Source organism: Myxocyprinus asiaticus, chromosome 40, assembly GCF_019703515.2.
Source record: "Myxocyprinus asiaticus isolate MX2 ecotype Aquarium Trade chromosome 40, UBuf_Myxa_2, whole genome shotgun sequence".
NCBI lineage: Eukaryota > Metazoa > Chordata > Actinopteri > Cypriniformes > Catostomidae > Myxocyprinus > Myxocyprinus asiaticus.
Window position 1 is genome coordinate 30621200 of NC_059383.1, and position 14484 is coordinate 30635683.

The 14484-nt window shown below is 38.9% G+C and overlaps 1 protein-coding gene across 2 annotated transcripts in view; it reads left to right on the forward strand.

Moving 5' to 3' along the window:
* Nucleotides 1-13573, forward strand: part of LOC127430590 (matrix metalloproteinase-17-like) — a 99429-nt gene extending 85856 nt beyond the window's left edge. For both annotated transcript variants that reach the window (XM_051680464.1, XM_051680465.1), the window contains exons 5-10: nucleotides 470-646; nucleotides 5167-5269; nucleotides 6192-6274; nucleotides 8424-8576; nucleotides 9101-9358; nucleotides 12699-13573. In XM_051680464.1, the coding sequence (XP_051536424.1) occupies nucleotides 470-646; nucleotides 5167-5269; nucleotides 6192-6274; nucleotides 8424-8576; nucleotides 9101-9358; nucleotides 12699-13021 (1097 nt within the window). In that variant the 3' untranslated portion in view covers nucleotides 13022-13573. The remainder of the gene's footprint in view (nucleotides 1-469; nucleotides 647-5166; nucleotides 5270-6191; nucleotides 6275-8423; nucleotides 8577-9100; nucleotides 9359-12698) is intronic.
* The last annotated feature ends 911 nt before the right edge of the window (nucleotides 13574-14484 follow it).

Consider the following 14484-nt stretch of genomic DNA (forward strand, 5'->3'; position numbering starts at 1 on the left):
TCCATATACTAAAACGAGTGCAGAGATAATGAAAGATGTAACATTTAATCTCACAGTCCTCCTCGTCAATCACTAGCACATTTTGTTTAAAATGACATTGTAGCTGGACATCTTGAACTATTCCCAATTTAATCACCGTGATTTAGAGGACATAATTGCACTAGATGTCTTCATACCGTATGTTCAGATAGAAAAACCTCAAAAGAGTTTTTCCTAGACAGTGTGGAGAGCAAATGGGGACTTTTGCTGATGTTTCCAACTTCTCAGATTGTTCTCTTGAGAAAAAGACCCCAGCAATCTCATGTGTTTCCTCCAGAGTTTCAAAAGAGAGCTCAAAAATGCCTCAAACTTCAATATGAACTCTTGAACATTTTTTTATCAAGTTCTCTGAGTTATGAAAGACTCAACATTCTTTGGGAAACATTCTTTTTTTCTGATTTTTCTTCTTTGTTCAATCCTCTTTCTTCAGATTCCCATGGGATGGATCTGTTTGCAGTGGCAGTGCATGAATTCGGCCACGCCATAGGGCTCGCTCACACATCTGCCATTGAGTCCATTATGCGGCCTTACTACCAGGGGCCAGTGGGCGACCCGCTCAAGTACAACCTCCCATATGAGGACAAAGTTCGTGTCTGGCAGCTTTACGGTAAGAATGGCCGCCTTTTTGTCACATCTGGCTTCTTCCCTTCTTTCTTTCTCTCTTCCTCTGCCCTCATTTCAGTCCTCCCAAACCTCCCCCTCTCCATCAGTTAGCCGAAAAAACAGACACTGTGTCAGACTGACAGACTGTGTGAGCAGAGATCCTTAATCAAATACAGACACTCTGATATCTTGTTGTGAATCTTAGATGACTTGGCATCATTGCTGAAGAAGCAGGAAGTGACAAGCAGGGACAAATCGAAGGCACAGTTTGCAAGACAAAACAGATTGATGCTGTAATCTGTCAACAGTAAACAGACGGGTACATTCACTAAACAATGGTGGCACTTTAGTGCATAGTATTTCAGTGCAGAAAAAGTCTTATTTGCTAACTACACATAGTCCAATTTCACAGGGCGCTATATGCGCTGATATATTACTGCACCAAAGTGTATTTGATAGAAGTCAGTGTGATTATTTTCAGTAAAAACACACCTTGTTTCTATTCAAGTGAATCTAAATATAGAAGGCTGTAATTAAAGGCCACGCCCACAAAACTATGTTTTGGTTTGAAAATGCATTTATTATTCTGCGTTTACGCCTCACTCGCAGTGGAATGGCGTTTTCATCCAACGAAAACAGACACTCTCTTGACATGACACATACTTGACATGAGAAAACTAAAAAACTGTGGTGTGAAATGAAAACGGATTAGTGTGAATGTGGACATAGAATGAATGTTGTACTGTTGCTCCTGCGGAAAGTAGATGCTTAACAAAATTTTATTTACAAAAGATGTTTCTTTTAGTGATTATGTCAGCAGTACCTTTTATTTTTTCGAGGAAGTCGTGCCGAAATATAAGTCGCACCTTGTCAAAATCATGTTGTTGAGAGAAAAAAAATATAGATAAGTCACACCCATGTATAATAAACCGCACTGATAGCCTGACAGAGGTTGCATGCGGCAGGCAAGTCGCCAACTTCCTTTCCAGCGACTTTACTCCGTGAAGATTATTTCAAAAAGGTCTACGAGTCATATTGGCTCATTTTAATTAGGAACATCTGCTTCAAGTAATTGTTTAGTAATTGTTTTCATATTTTTTGTGAACAAAATGCGACAAATAAGCCACAACTGTTTAATAACATAAAACATGTATCTCTGTGTGCTTGCCTTGCACATTCAAATTAACACATTTTAGTCTGTGAGTGAAGCAATATCCTTGTTGTATTCTGTTCATTAGCATTAACGACTGTTAAGAGTAATTCTGTTAGCACAATAATTTTTTTTGTGATCACAATAATTAAACTGTTCACATAAAATACTTTGTATAGGCATAACACTCAGAATAGGCTACTTAAAAACGCTACTTCCGTCTCTGTGACTGAGTTTTTTCCTCTGTTTGTTGTAAGCATATGTATTGTGGTGTGCACTGTGTTTGACTGGCCGACATCAATTCTGTATACAGTAAATACTTTTTTTTTTTTTTTACTATAAGTCGCATTACCTTTGAGATGAAAAAAAAACTTAAAGTTCAGAAAATACAGTAATTCATCAAAAGATGATCAGATGATGGAGAAGAGCGTATAACTGGGCATATAAACTCAGCAAAAAAAGAAACGTCCTCTCACTTTCAGCTGCTTTTATTTTCGACAAACTTAACATGTGTAAATATTTGTATGAACATAAAAAGATTCAACAACTAAGACATAAACTGAACAAGTTTCACAGACATGTGACTAACAGAAATAGAATAATGTGTCCCTGAACAAAGGGGGGGTCAAAATCAAAAGTAACAGTCAGTATCTGGTGTGGCCACCAGCTGCATTAAGTACTGCAGTGCATCTCCTCTTCATGGACTGCACCAGATTTGTCAGTTCTTGCTGTGAGATGTTACCCCACTCTTCCACCAAGGCACTTGCAAGTTCCCGGACATTTCTGGGGGGAATGGCCCTAGCCCTCACCCTCCGATCCAACAGGTCCCAGATGTGCTCAATGGGATTGAGATCCGGGCTCTTCGCTGGCCATGGCAGAACACTGACATTCCTGTCTTGCAGGAAATCATGCACAGAATGAGCAGGATGGCTGATGGCATTGTCATACTGGAGGGTCATGTCAGGATGAGCCTGCAGGAAGAGTACCACATGAGGGAGGAGGATATCTTCCCTGTAACACACAGTGTTGAGATTGCCTGCAATGACAACAAGCTCAGTCCGATGATGCGGTGACCCTCCGCCCCAGACCATGACGGACCCTCCACCTCCAAATCGATCCCGCTCCAGAGTACAGGCCTCGGTGTAACGCTCATTCCTTCGACGATAAACGTGAGTCCGAACATCACCCCTTGTGAGACAAAACCGTGACTTGTCAGTGAAGAGCACCTTTTGCCAGTCCTGTCTGGTCCAGCGAAGGTAGGTTTGTGCCCATAGGCAACTTTGTTGCCGGTGATGTCTGGTAAGGACCTGCCTTACAACAGGCCTACAAGCCCTCAGTCCAGCCTCTCTCAGCCTATTGCAGACAGTCTGGGCACTGATGGAGGTTCCTTGATCATTCCTGGTGTAACTCGGGCAGTTGTTGTTGCCATCCTGTACCTGTCCCGCAGGTGTGATATTCGGATGTACCGATCCTGTGCAGGTGTTGTTACACGTGGTCTGTCACTGCAAGGATGATCAGCTGTCCTTCCTGTCTCCCTGTAGTGCTGTCTTAGGCGTCTCACAGTACGGACATTGCAATTTATTGCCCTGGCCACATTTTCAGTCCTCATGCCTCCATGCAGCATGCCTAAGGCACGTTCACGCAGATGAGCAGGGACTCTGGGCATCTTTTGGTGTTTTTCAGAGTCAGTAGAAAGGTCTCTTTAGTGTCCTAAGTTTTTATAACTGTGACCTTAATTGCATACTGTCTGTAAGCTGTTAGTGTCTTAACGACCGTTCCACAGGTGCATGTTCATTAATTGTTTATGGTTCATTGAACAAGCATGGAAAACATTGTTTAAACCCTTTACAAAAAAAAAAGATCTGTAAAGATCTGTAAAGTTATTTGGATTTTTACAAAATTATCTTTAAAATACAGTGTCCTGAAAAAGGGACGTTTCTTTTTTTGCTGAGTTTATTTAGGCCTTGTACACACTAATACGTTATCGATTGAAAATGTACATTTACAAATTTCATCCACACTGGACCAGTGTTTTCCTCTACCAGAAATGAAATGCTTCGAAAACACACTCCAGTACCACATACTTTGGAAAACGATGACATAAGGAGAATAGAAAACTGAGTTTTCAACCGAAAACATATTAATGCTGATGTGGCCTTAGGCGCATGATGAAGATGTGCACTTTTTCTGTATTATAATGAGCCAATTCAGATATCTGGATCACAGTGGTGGAGCGATGCTGTACTCTCTTAGTAAAGTATGCCAGATTGTGCTCATAACAGTTTATGCAGTTACTTTAACTCGTTAAATTTAAGTGCATAACTCTTTGTGCTACGGACATAAATATAGGCATGAAAATACAGACATTGGGCATGTTTACATGCACATCAATATGCTGATTACTCTCTAAAATCAGCTTATTTAAAAAATCTGTCAAGGCAAGTAATCCCTGTTTACATGACATTTGAAATAATTGTGTTATTCTCTGCTTTTGACATCAAACCATGAAGAGGCATGTGCTCAACATGTGCGCACATTGAATGAGCCGGTAAGAACGGCAGTTAAGGTGTTTACATAACACACGAAATTGGCGTAATGGGCAAAAATGTACCCATGACGATCTGTTTATTCTTACGCCGTTTATGACCTTACACCAATAAAGGAAAGCCGTTTATTGCGTTCACACGCAATATTAAGGCTTATTAAGCATATTCGGTGTAAGAACATGCATGTAAACACGCTCACTGTTACCTCAAATTCTGCGGCTTTTTGAGGAGAGATGTGCTATTACTTTAAGTATTTTTGATTTACGCTTTTCACCCAGTGCACGATAAAATGGGTGAAAATTTCCACTCACTTACATTGAAGGAGGGACCCGAGCCATACTGCCATACAAAGGCGAAATGCACATTTGGCCAAAATTGAGTTATGACTGAAAATAAATCTCTCAGATTATAATCTGTCCTGTTACAGATAGGTGTAACTCACCTACGCTTAGATTATTTAGAAAACAGATTTAAAACAGACAAAGAAACTTCAAAGCTATTTTTCTCAGTATTCTAGTATTGGCATATTCACTGTTTTTTGCCTATGTATAGGTCAACATATCTTTGGAGACTTTGGGGTTGGCCTTTTAGACTTGGGCTAATAAGCATCCATTTAGCAACCACCCAGAACACTCTGTACTAGTTTCGCTAAACTCGTTTTATGAGAACTCATCGTTATCTATCCATCTTTGAGTTATTTCTCAGGTGTAAAAGGGTTTGTCCAAAAGTCAAGATTTTAAAGAGTCTACTTCGTGTGTGTTCCTTGCTGATGTTTATGTAAACATGGTTTTGCACAAGTTCGACTGGACCCTTATTGTGTTTTGCCAGGTGTTCGGGACTCAGTATCGCACACAGCGCAGCCAGTTGACCCCTCTCAAACAGCCGAACCTCCTGTCCTGCTCGACCTACCAGAAAACAGATCCACAGTCCCGTGAGTGAAGAATCTCACACCCACAAAACACACATTCCTCTGGTCAGCATGTCCTGAATATTCTAAATAGCAGAGCACTCAGCCTTTCTGAGCAAATGCCGGAATGACACAAATTATAGACTTAATTCTTGACTCTGGTAAGCAAGAATTTAGCTGCATCCGAAACCTCTCCACTTTCATCTCTCTACGTCTTCTCAGCGGACGTATGAGACAGGTAGATTTAGTTTGACTAGAGTCAGTAATACTGTATATTCCTCGCCAAGAGCTCAGCTAATAAGCTGTGAATGAAGATCTTTGTTAATAAAGTGTCAGGGGACTTCCCGCTCACAAAAGAAGCTCTGTAGCTGTAATTGCTTCATCATTAGCAACCCAGCCACGTCAAAGTGCCAAGTCAGTCATTAGCCGAGGGGATAATGCATTCAGAGAGACTTCTATTGCAGGAAGGTGATAACATCTCCCTTAATTTGCCTGGTCTTTGAACAGACTGGTTGAACAAATATAGCAGACCAAAAATAATAATACACAGATGTATACCAAGATATACCAAAAAGAATATGGCTCTGTACACTTACTGCAAAGTTCTAAGTGTATATATTCGAGTTGGGAGTGACTTCTGTATTACATTGCATTCGGTTTTATACACACTATGTGAATTTTATGAAAATCGCTTGTTAATACCTGAATATTTTGGGAGTGAGTTTGGTTGTAGAATGCTGTTGTCACTCCTGTATATACCTATTCTGTGTGTACTGAACTGAATTAAACACTCAGAAGAGGAGGGACAACTGTATTTAGCTGCAGTGTGTATGTGGCCAATGATTCACTTGCACAGTGTCACAAACACTCAACCATTCTAGTGGTAAAAATTATTTGCTTCAATGTTTATTCCTTTGATTGTTATTTTCTTTCTTCTTTCTTTCAGACCAGCCCGCGATGCCCCTGACCGCTGCACTAGCCACTTTGATGCTGTAGCTCAGATTCGCGGGGAGGCCTTCTTTTTCAAAGGTAAGAACACCCAGAAGTACATGGTTGAATCAGTAATTATCTGCAACCTAAAACTCATGTCGAAGGGCATGCTTTTCAATGTCAGAGACCCCCAAATATGATGATTCCCTTGTGAGAGGCCCCCTTCCTAAAATATAAAGGTATCTAGAGTATATGCTGATTTATGATGTATAAAAACCCATTTATATACTGCATGAGAAAAATAGTATGCATGATATTATTATTATTTTTTATTTTATTTATTTTTTTCCTCCCCTTTTCTCCCCAATTTGGAATGCCCAATTCCCAGTGCGCTCTAAGTCCTCATGGTGGAGTAGTGACGCGCCTCAATCCGGGTGGCGGAGGACGAGCATCTGAGACCGCCAATCCGCGCATCTTTTCATGTGGCTTGTTGAGCACGTTACCGTGGAGACATAGCGCGTGTGGAGGCCCACGCTATTCTCCATGGCATCCACGCACAACTCACCACGCACCCCACCGAGAGCAAGAACCACACATTATAGCGACCACTAGGAGGTTACCCCATGTGACACTACCCTCCCTAGCAACTGGGCCAATTTTGTTGCTTAGGAGACCTGTCTGGAGTCACTCAGCACGCCCTGGATTCAAACTCGCGACTCCAGGGGTGGTAGTCAGTGTCTTTACTCGCTGAGCTATCCAAGCCCCCGCGTATGCGTGATATTATTAAAAAAATTAAAGGAACCTTCCGGATTCAATACAAGTTAAGCTTAATCGACAGCATTTGTGGCATAATATTGATTACCACAAAAATGTATTTTGACTTGTCCCTTCTTTTCTTTAAAAAACAATTATAATAATCTGGGTTCCAGTGAGGCACTTACAATGGAAGTGAATGGGGGCCAATTTATGAATGTTAAAATACTCACTTTTTCAAAATTATAGCCAGAAGACAAACAATATGTGTTTGATTTAAGTGTGATAAAATTACTTACTTAAAGTTATATCCAATTTTACAAATTCGTTGCCATGACGATGTAATGTCAACAAACCCTATGACTGTGAATTTGACAATTTATACAACTTAACAGCTCAAATAATACATGAGTTTTAACAGAACAATTAATGTAAGTGCTTTTATAAAATTATAAGCTTCACATTTCTGCCTTTAAACCCTCCAAAAATTGGCCCCGTTCACTTGCATTGTAAGTGCCATTTTTACTTTTTGAAAGAAAAGGAGGGACAAGTTGAAATGTATTTTTGTGGTAATCAGCATTATGCCACAAATGCTGTCGACTGAGCTTAACTTGTATTGAACCCGTAATATTCCTTTAAATGCTTTTATTTTGTCATTGTACTAAAGCCAAAACAAATTATATAATATTATTAGAAAAATGTTTAGTTTGTATTAAGTTGACAGCATATCTTTTTTTCTACCCATTATAAACCTGAAGCAAAATATTTTCAGTCAAATTCAAATGAATTTGTATAGCACTTTTTACAATAAATATTGTTCCAAAACTATTTAGGAGAATAATACCTTAAATTTTTCACAAACATATATGTAGATTTTTTCAATTAATTATTACTGTCAAAAAAAAATAAGTAATTGTGATTATTGAATGAACTAGTTAAATAGTATTTAGAAAGCAGAATAAAATAATTATGTAAATGTTACCTTTTTATTTATTTATTTATTTAAATGATTACACTTTTTTTCTCTGAAAGTTTCCAAAAAAACCCTTGCACCTTTTTGGGAGTCCCTGGACTCCACTTAAAAAACCCTTGGCAGAAGTGATACGTCTCTCAGCATCTACTTGGATGCAATCAAAGAGGATTTTTTTATATATATTTCAAATGCACAGATGATGTTGAGGGGTCCTGAAACTTGGACTGTTGTGCAATGTTTTCTTTTCCTGCTGTGTCACTGATGTGAATTACACCACTGTCTGCATTTTGATGCATTCTATGATCCAGAGTAGAAATAAAAATGCTGTGCTGTATATGCTTGACTGGTTCTGCCAGCTGGGCACTCTGCTACTCACTGCCCTTGGGCATGCACACATTCTTCGCTCGTTAAATATTTTTCTACTATACAATGTATCATGCACTTACAAATGTTCAGAGTTACACCATAGATTACATCAACACACATATACTCACGCAATCTTTCTCTGAAACCTCTCGCCAGGGAAGTATTTCTGGCGTCTAACGCGTGAGAAGCACCTGGTGTCATTAAGGCCAGCACAGATTCATCGTTTCTGGAGGGGTCTTCCTGTCAACCTGGACAGTGTGGATGCTGTATACGAGAGGCCTGGCGACCATAAGATAGTGTTCTTTAAAGGTATTATATATATTGCTTCAGAAAAAGTGAAAATTTAGTTTTACATTGTTGTCATGGTTACAATGGCACTTGGTAATTTGTGGTAATTATACAGTTAAAGAGATCTAGAACGGCTTTAAAAGGCTCTAATAAGATTTTGTTTGATATTTTAAAAAGACTGTTTAAAAAAAAAACATATTTTAAGCACAGTTCTCCCTGGAGCATAAACATTCTCTTGTAGGAAACTTCTTAAAATGATTAGAATTTAATAATCTAGAGTTATGTAAATGTCATTTTTAATAAGTGTAGACTATAATGCACACATTGTTCCTGGAAGATATAATGCGAGAGTGTTTGAAGTCCTCAAATCCAAATGCAACTCAAAAGCATGAAGGTAAAAAGACTGTGTAATATATTTGAAAGTAGTTAAATGTATTTCACAGCAGGTGCTTTTTCTAATAAGCTCTCTATTTATCTGGTAAAAAAGGCTTTAGGATTGTACGACTTTATAGTAACAGGTTGACATTTTTCTCTTTCCTCATCAGGAGGGAAATATTGGGTGTTCAAGGACAATAATGTTGAGGAGGGCTACCCACGACCCGTCAGTGACTTTGGCTTGCCCATGGAAGGGGTGGATGCAGTATTTGTCTGGCTGCACAACGAGAAGACCTACTTCTTCAAGGACAGCCGTTACTGGCGCTATGACGACCACCTGCGACGCATGGACCTCGGTTACCCGAAAGACACGGCGCTATGGAAAGGAATCCCACCTCAATTAGATGATGCCATGCGGTGGTCTGACAGTAAGTATTGTAAATCCTGTTACGTTCTTTTATTAGCTTGAAATTGTAGTAGACTCGTAAACATTATATTTTAGAGGGTTTCCAGTTTCCCGTCACTCCTTTTGGAGATAAGTCAGAAGCAAGCCACATCAGAATCATTCATACTTTAGAAATGCACCATAATATCTTTAAACCCAGTGCGTGGAGGGATATGAAATAATGCAACACCATCAGCCTTGGAAGAAATGAAAGGTGATTTTATTTAGATGGAGAGGGTGTTAGCTGAGCAGGTGTTTTGATTGGATGGTTGTCATAGCAGCAGTTGTGAGGTCTATGTGAGCAGAATAGAGAAAGGGGCATAATGCCCTGTCTTGCCTTATGCACAGCATTGTATCTAATGCACAATGTGGTTCTCAAATTCTCTCTCTTAAGAATGAAGAGTAGGCCTTTGAAATGTGTCAAATAGAATCAAGACTGTGCAACAAACTAGGACTGGATTTTAATCAGCCTTTTAACGGTGGACTCCTCAGTATTTTTGTATTTACTCTGAAATGGCCTCAACAGGGCCTCAAAGGAACCATCAATCAAACAGCCATTGTTGCCAAGTAGATTCTAAGTGTTTAATGTAAGAACTTAAATCTAGATCAAAATAATCAATGCATGTTTTCCACACTGTACATCAGGAAGTACACTGTATTTGACTAAATGAGCATGTTGTACAAGGGTGAACACAGTATTTAATCCTTTTCTTTTATAGGCTTCAATACAGCAATACTGTAGTACCGTAATAAACAGCTATATTTACCTACATATATGTTTTCTAAAACATTTTAGTATATGAAAAATGCTACACAGAGACTTCCTTGAACATTTTTTGATCAATGACACCAACGATTCGCTGAAACAAACAGTTTGAACTGACCAATGGAAATACAGTCGAATTTACCTAATTTAACTGTGTCTTTGCTAGAGTTTAAATCAGAGACAATATTAAAACATCTCTGGGTTCAATCAAAGTTAAGCTCGATATAAAGCCTTTGGGGCATAATGTTGATTTCCACTAAAATGTATTTCGACTCGTCCCTCCTTTTCTCCGAAAAAAAGCAAATAATCACGGCACTTACAATGGAAGCGAATGGGGTTTGTAAGCGATTTTATCACACTTAAATCATGTAAACAATCATATTGTGGCTATACTTTTGAAACAGTGAGTATTTAAACGTTTACAGATTGGCCCCATTCACTTCCATTGCCTCACTGTAACCCAGATTTGTGCTTTTTAAAGATTGACAAGGAGGAAATTATTTTTGTTGTAATCAACATCATGCCACAAATGCTGTCAATTAATCTTAATTTGTATCAAACCCAGAATATTACTTCAGCGCTCATGATCACAACTTTATGTAACATGTCTTAGTTAATATGATGAACTACACTTGTGGTAGTCTGCTAGGCCACCTCTGTGAACTACGGGGGAACTGACTGCATGCTGCATCAACCAAGAATCCTTGGTGGACCAGTTGGTTAAAAGTAATTGGAAAATGGCTAAGAAAATGAAGTTAGTTCTGAAAAAAATCTAGCATAATTTCTTTTGCAGAATCCACTTGGTTTGATTTTTGAGTATTTAATGCAAAAACACAAAAGAAATTTGGAGCCACCATATAGCTTAAAGCATTCATCTAAAAACACAGCTTCACTCTTCATTTCTTTTATTCTGTGTTGGGAATCTCTCTCTCTCGTATACACACACACTAACGTTGTATGACACAGATCTTCTTCCCTGCAGTGGCGTCTCTGTAGGCAGAGAACATCAGCTCATCAAGTGATGTCCTCTGCGGCTTTGCCAACCCCACAGGTTCTGCTCATAGCTGTTTGAACTGAGAGTGTAAACAGGCCAAACTGTAAAGTGACAGTCCCTGGCCTCCACAGGGAGGAAGAACTATCTCTGGGGGTTTGGCAGCTGGATCCTGTTCAAAGAGACAGCACTGAAGGCCAATTTCACCCACCAAGGCCAATTTCACCCACCAAGAGAAAGAGATAGATAATGGTGCTCGTTCAGATTAAAGCGAGTTTTAGACTGAGCAAAAGGAATAGATTTCCTTCAAGTGTCAAAACATGGTGGTCTCCATAGGTGATTTTAGACCCTCCAACCCCCTAAAAGTCTGTCATCCCTTTTCCATTGAAATGGTGTGGTGCCTTGTATCGGTGCCTGGCCAGGGGATCTGTAGATTCTTCTCAGAACTGATACAATTTTCCACTGAAAATTGGGCTTCATATAATATCCGCTTTTGTTTAGAAGTCTTACACTTTGTTTTTAGAGCATATTCTACCACCCAAAGTAATTTAATTCAGCATTTTTCAGCCATCACCTTAATGTAACTGGCAAAAGTAATTAAAAAATATAACTAATAAAGTTCATAGCAATCAAACCACATATATAATATTTGTAAATAAAATCATGTTATTTCAGAGGAACGCTTAAAATAAAGAGACTGGGCAAAAATCAAGTGATTAAAATAAAACCGGCAGTATGTCAACTGAACGCATGCCACATTTCAGTACAACTTTCAGTTAAATCACAAAATAAAATATATTTTTTTTTATTGTTTTATAAAAAATCAAAAGTTATTCGGAAAAGTATTATTATGGCTTTCAATCATCTTTTATTAATTATTTGATATGTAGATTAATTAATCAAATTAATTGCAAATAATTGCATGTACTAATATTGAAAAAGCCCTTTAAGGTCTGTTCAAACAAAGTGTGGTTTTGCTTATGTCTGCACTGTTTTTCAATGGTTTTCCTAGGTAAACATGCACTAGATGGACATCTTTTACCATTGTGCCGCATCTTGCTGATTTTTCAGCATCTCGCACTGGAGCGCCAGATTTTTTAGATGGCATGTGAAGTTATAAAGAACTGTTAAAACATGTATCAAGACTCCTGCGTTCTGCTCTATTTGCAATGCTGCATCTAGCTTTTTTTAGCGCAAGGACATGTTCGATGTGAACTGCACTTTAGTAGTCAATATATATATATATTTTTTCTATTTCCATATCTTTACGTAAACAAGCACAAAAATAAAATGTAACCGAAACAGATGTGATTTTGATTGGTTTATTCGAAACAAATAAAAAGTTACCTGGGCGAGTTTTAAACCTGCAACCTTTCATACCAAAGCAAAAACAACAACACATCCTGCAATATTATTGGAGATGAATGGCTGAAATCTAGAATCGCCCCCGGCGACTTAAAACAGAAAGTGGAGCTGACAGAAATTTGCAGAGGGAAAAGTGAAACTTTGGTGATGTTTATGACAGATGAAAGCAGGTCAGTACATTTTTTCTGTGTTTCTGTTCAGGTGCGTCATATTTCTTCAAGGGAAAGGAGTACTGGCGGGTGGCAGGTAGTGATATGGAGGTTGAAGCAGGTTATCCACGACCCATTGGCAAAGACTGGCTGGTGTGCTCAGAAATGCAGTCGGACTCCCCGGAGATGCAGAACAACTCAAACACAAGATTTCATGGGCAGCGCCACGCAGATCATGCAGAGAATGGCTATGAGGTGTGTTCCTGCACTTCGGACTCAGCCTCGCCGTTGGGGATGCGACTCACCCTCTCGCCCGCCTGGGTGTTAGCACTGCTCTGGACACTCGCTCTCTCACTCTCCTCTGCTCCTCTATGATAAGGGCAGAGCCACAGGCCTGTACTCTAACAGACTCCAGGACAGGAACCTACAGCAGCCTGTGGATGGAGAGGGCAATGAGAGGCTCTTGAAATCCTTTCACCAGCTGATACTGATGGAAAGTCCTCAGAACTTCAATCAATGAAGGGATTGGCTTACATTTTTTGTTTGTTTGATGATGTTCTTTTTTTAAAAACTGGAAATGTTATTATTATTATTATTATTATTATTATTATTAGGGCTGTCAATAGAAAATAATCACATATATCAATATTTGATCAGAAAGGCCCCCAAAGGAAGATATTGCAAAGATATTGCATTGTTGCGGCAGACGAGTAAAGCATTGAGAAGCCAATACAAAACGTGGCTTTATAAATCAATTTATTTTTAGTTTTTTTTTTCCCATATCATTAAACTTAAGTCAGTCACTAGCCTACAGTCCACAGCAATTCAATAAAAGTTTTACTGTGGATGGACTTCTTTGGCCGGTGCATCACGTCTCGCTCTGTTTTTTTTAACATCGCATGCCATGAGCATTGATTTTTTTTTTTTTAAGAAACCATGTACAGTTAAAAGTAGTTTAACTTTTAGGAACATGTCTCGATACCAAAAACATGCTTCATTTAAATAATTTTTATAGCTTGAATTGCTCTTATGGTGTCACGAAATGTATGGATAGGCAAGGGAAAATGATAAAGGCCACACTAATCCATTTAAGTTTGAAAACATTTTCAGTTTCCTAATGTCATCATTATCCAAAGTATGCAGTTATGGAGAGAGGTTTTGAAAATCTTACTTTTGGTGGAGGAAAATGCCATTCCAGTGTGGATGAGAGGTGTAAATGCAGCAAAATCAATGCGTTTTCAAAGGAAAAGAAATGGACAAGTGGACATGGCCTAAATGTGTAAAGAAATATATATAATAATTGGGCATTTAAAAAAAATTATTGTTCTACATTAACATGTTAAATTGACAGCCCTAATTATTATTATTATTATTATTATTATTTCTATCAGGAAGACTTGCAGACTTGAGTGAAATTCAAGATGACATTTATTTGATGAATATAAAACAGAAAATGTAATGTCTCTTTGGCGTAAGCCCCGTCTGGCGGTCCGAAGAAGTTGTACTCGGAACCCTCATATCCTGCCGGAGATAGGGGGCAGGGGCGAGGAGCCTACCCCCGTGCAGGATGGGACTCGACTGGTGGTGGTGGGGTGGTGGAGGTTGCCGTGTTAGCGCACTGAAACAGCAATGTGATAATGTGAGCAGACCTATAAAGCAATGGCTTACATGTGATTGGCTAGGAGTTACCTAGCTAATAGTGCGATGATGTACAGCTGCTAGTCTTCCCGCTAGAACTACGCTGCGCTAATATTACTTGCAACATATAGATTCATTTTATGCAGTTTTAAGTTAATTTTTAAAAATTAAACACGCAAGTTAGTTAACCAACATTTCTA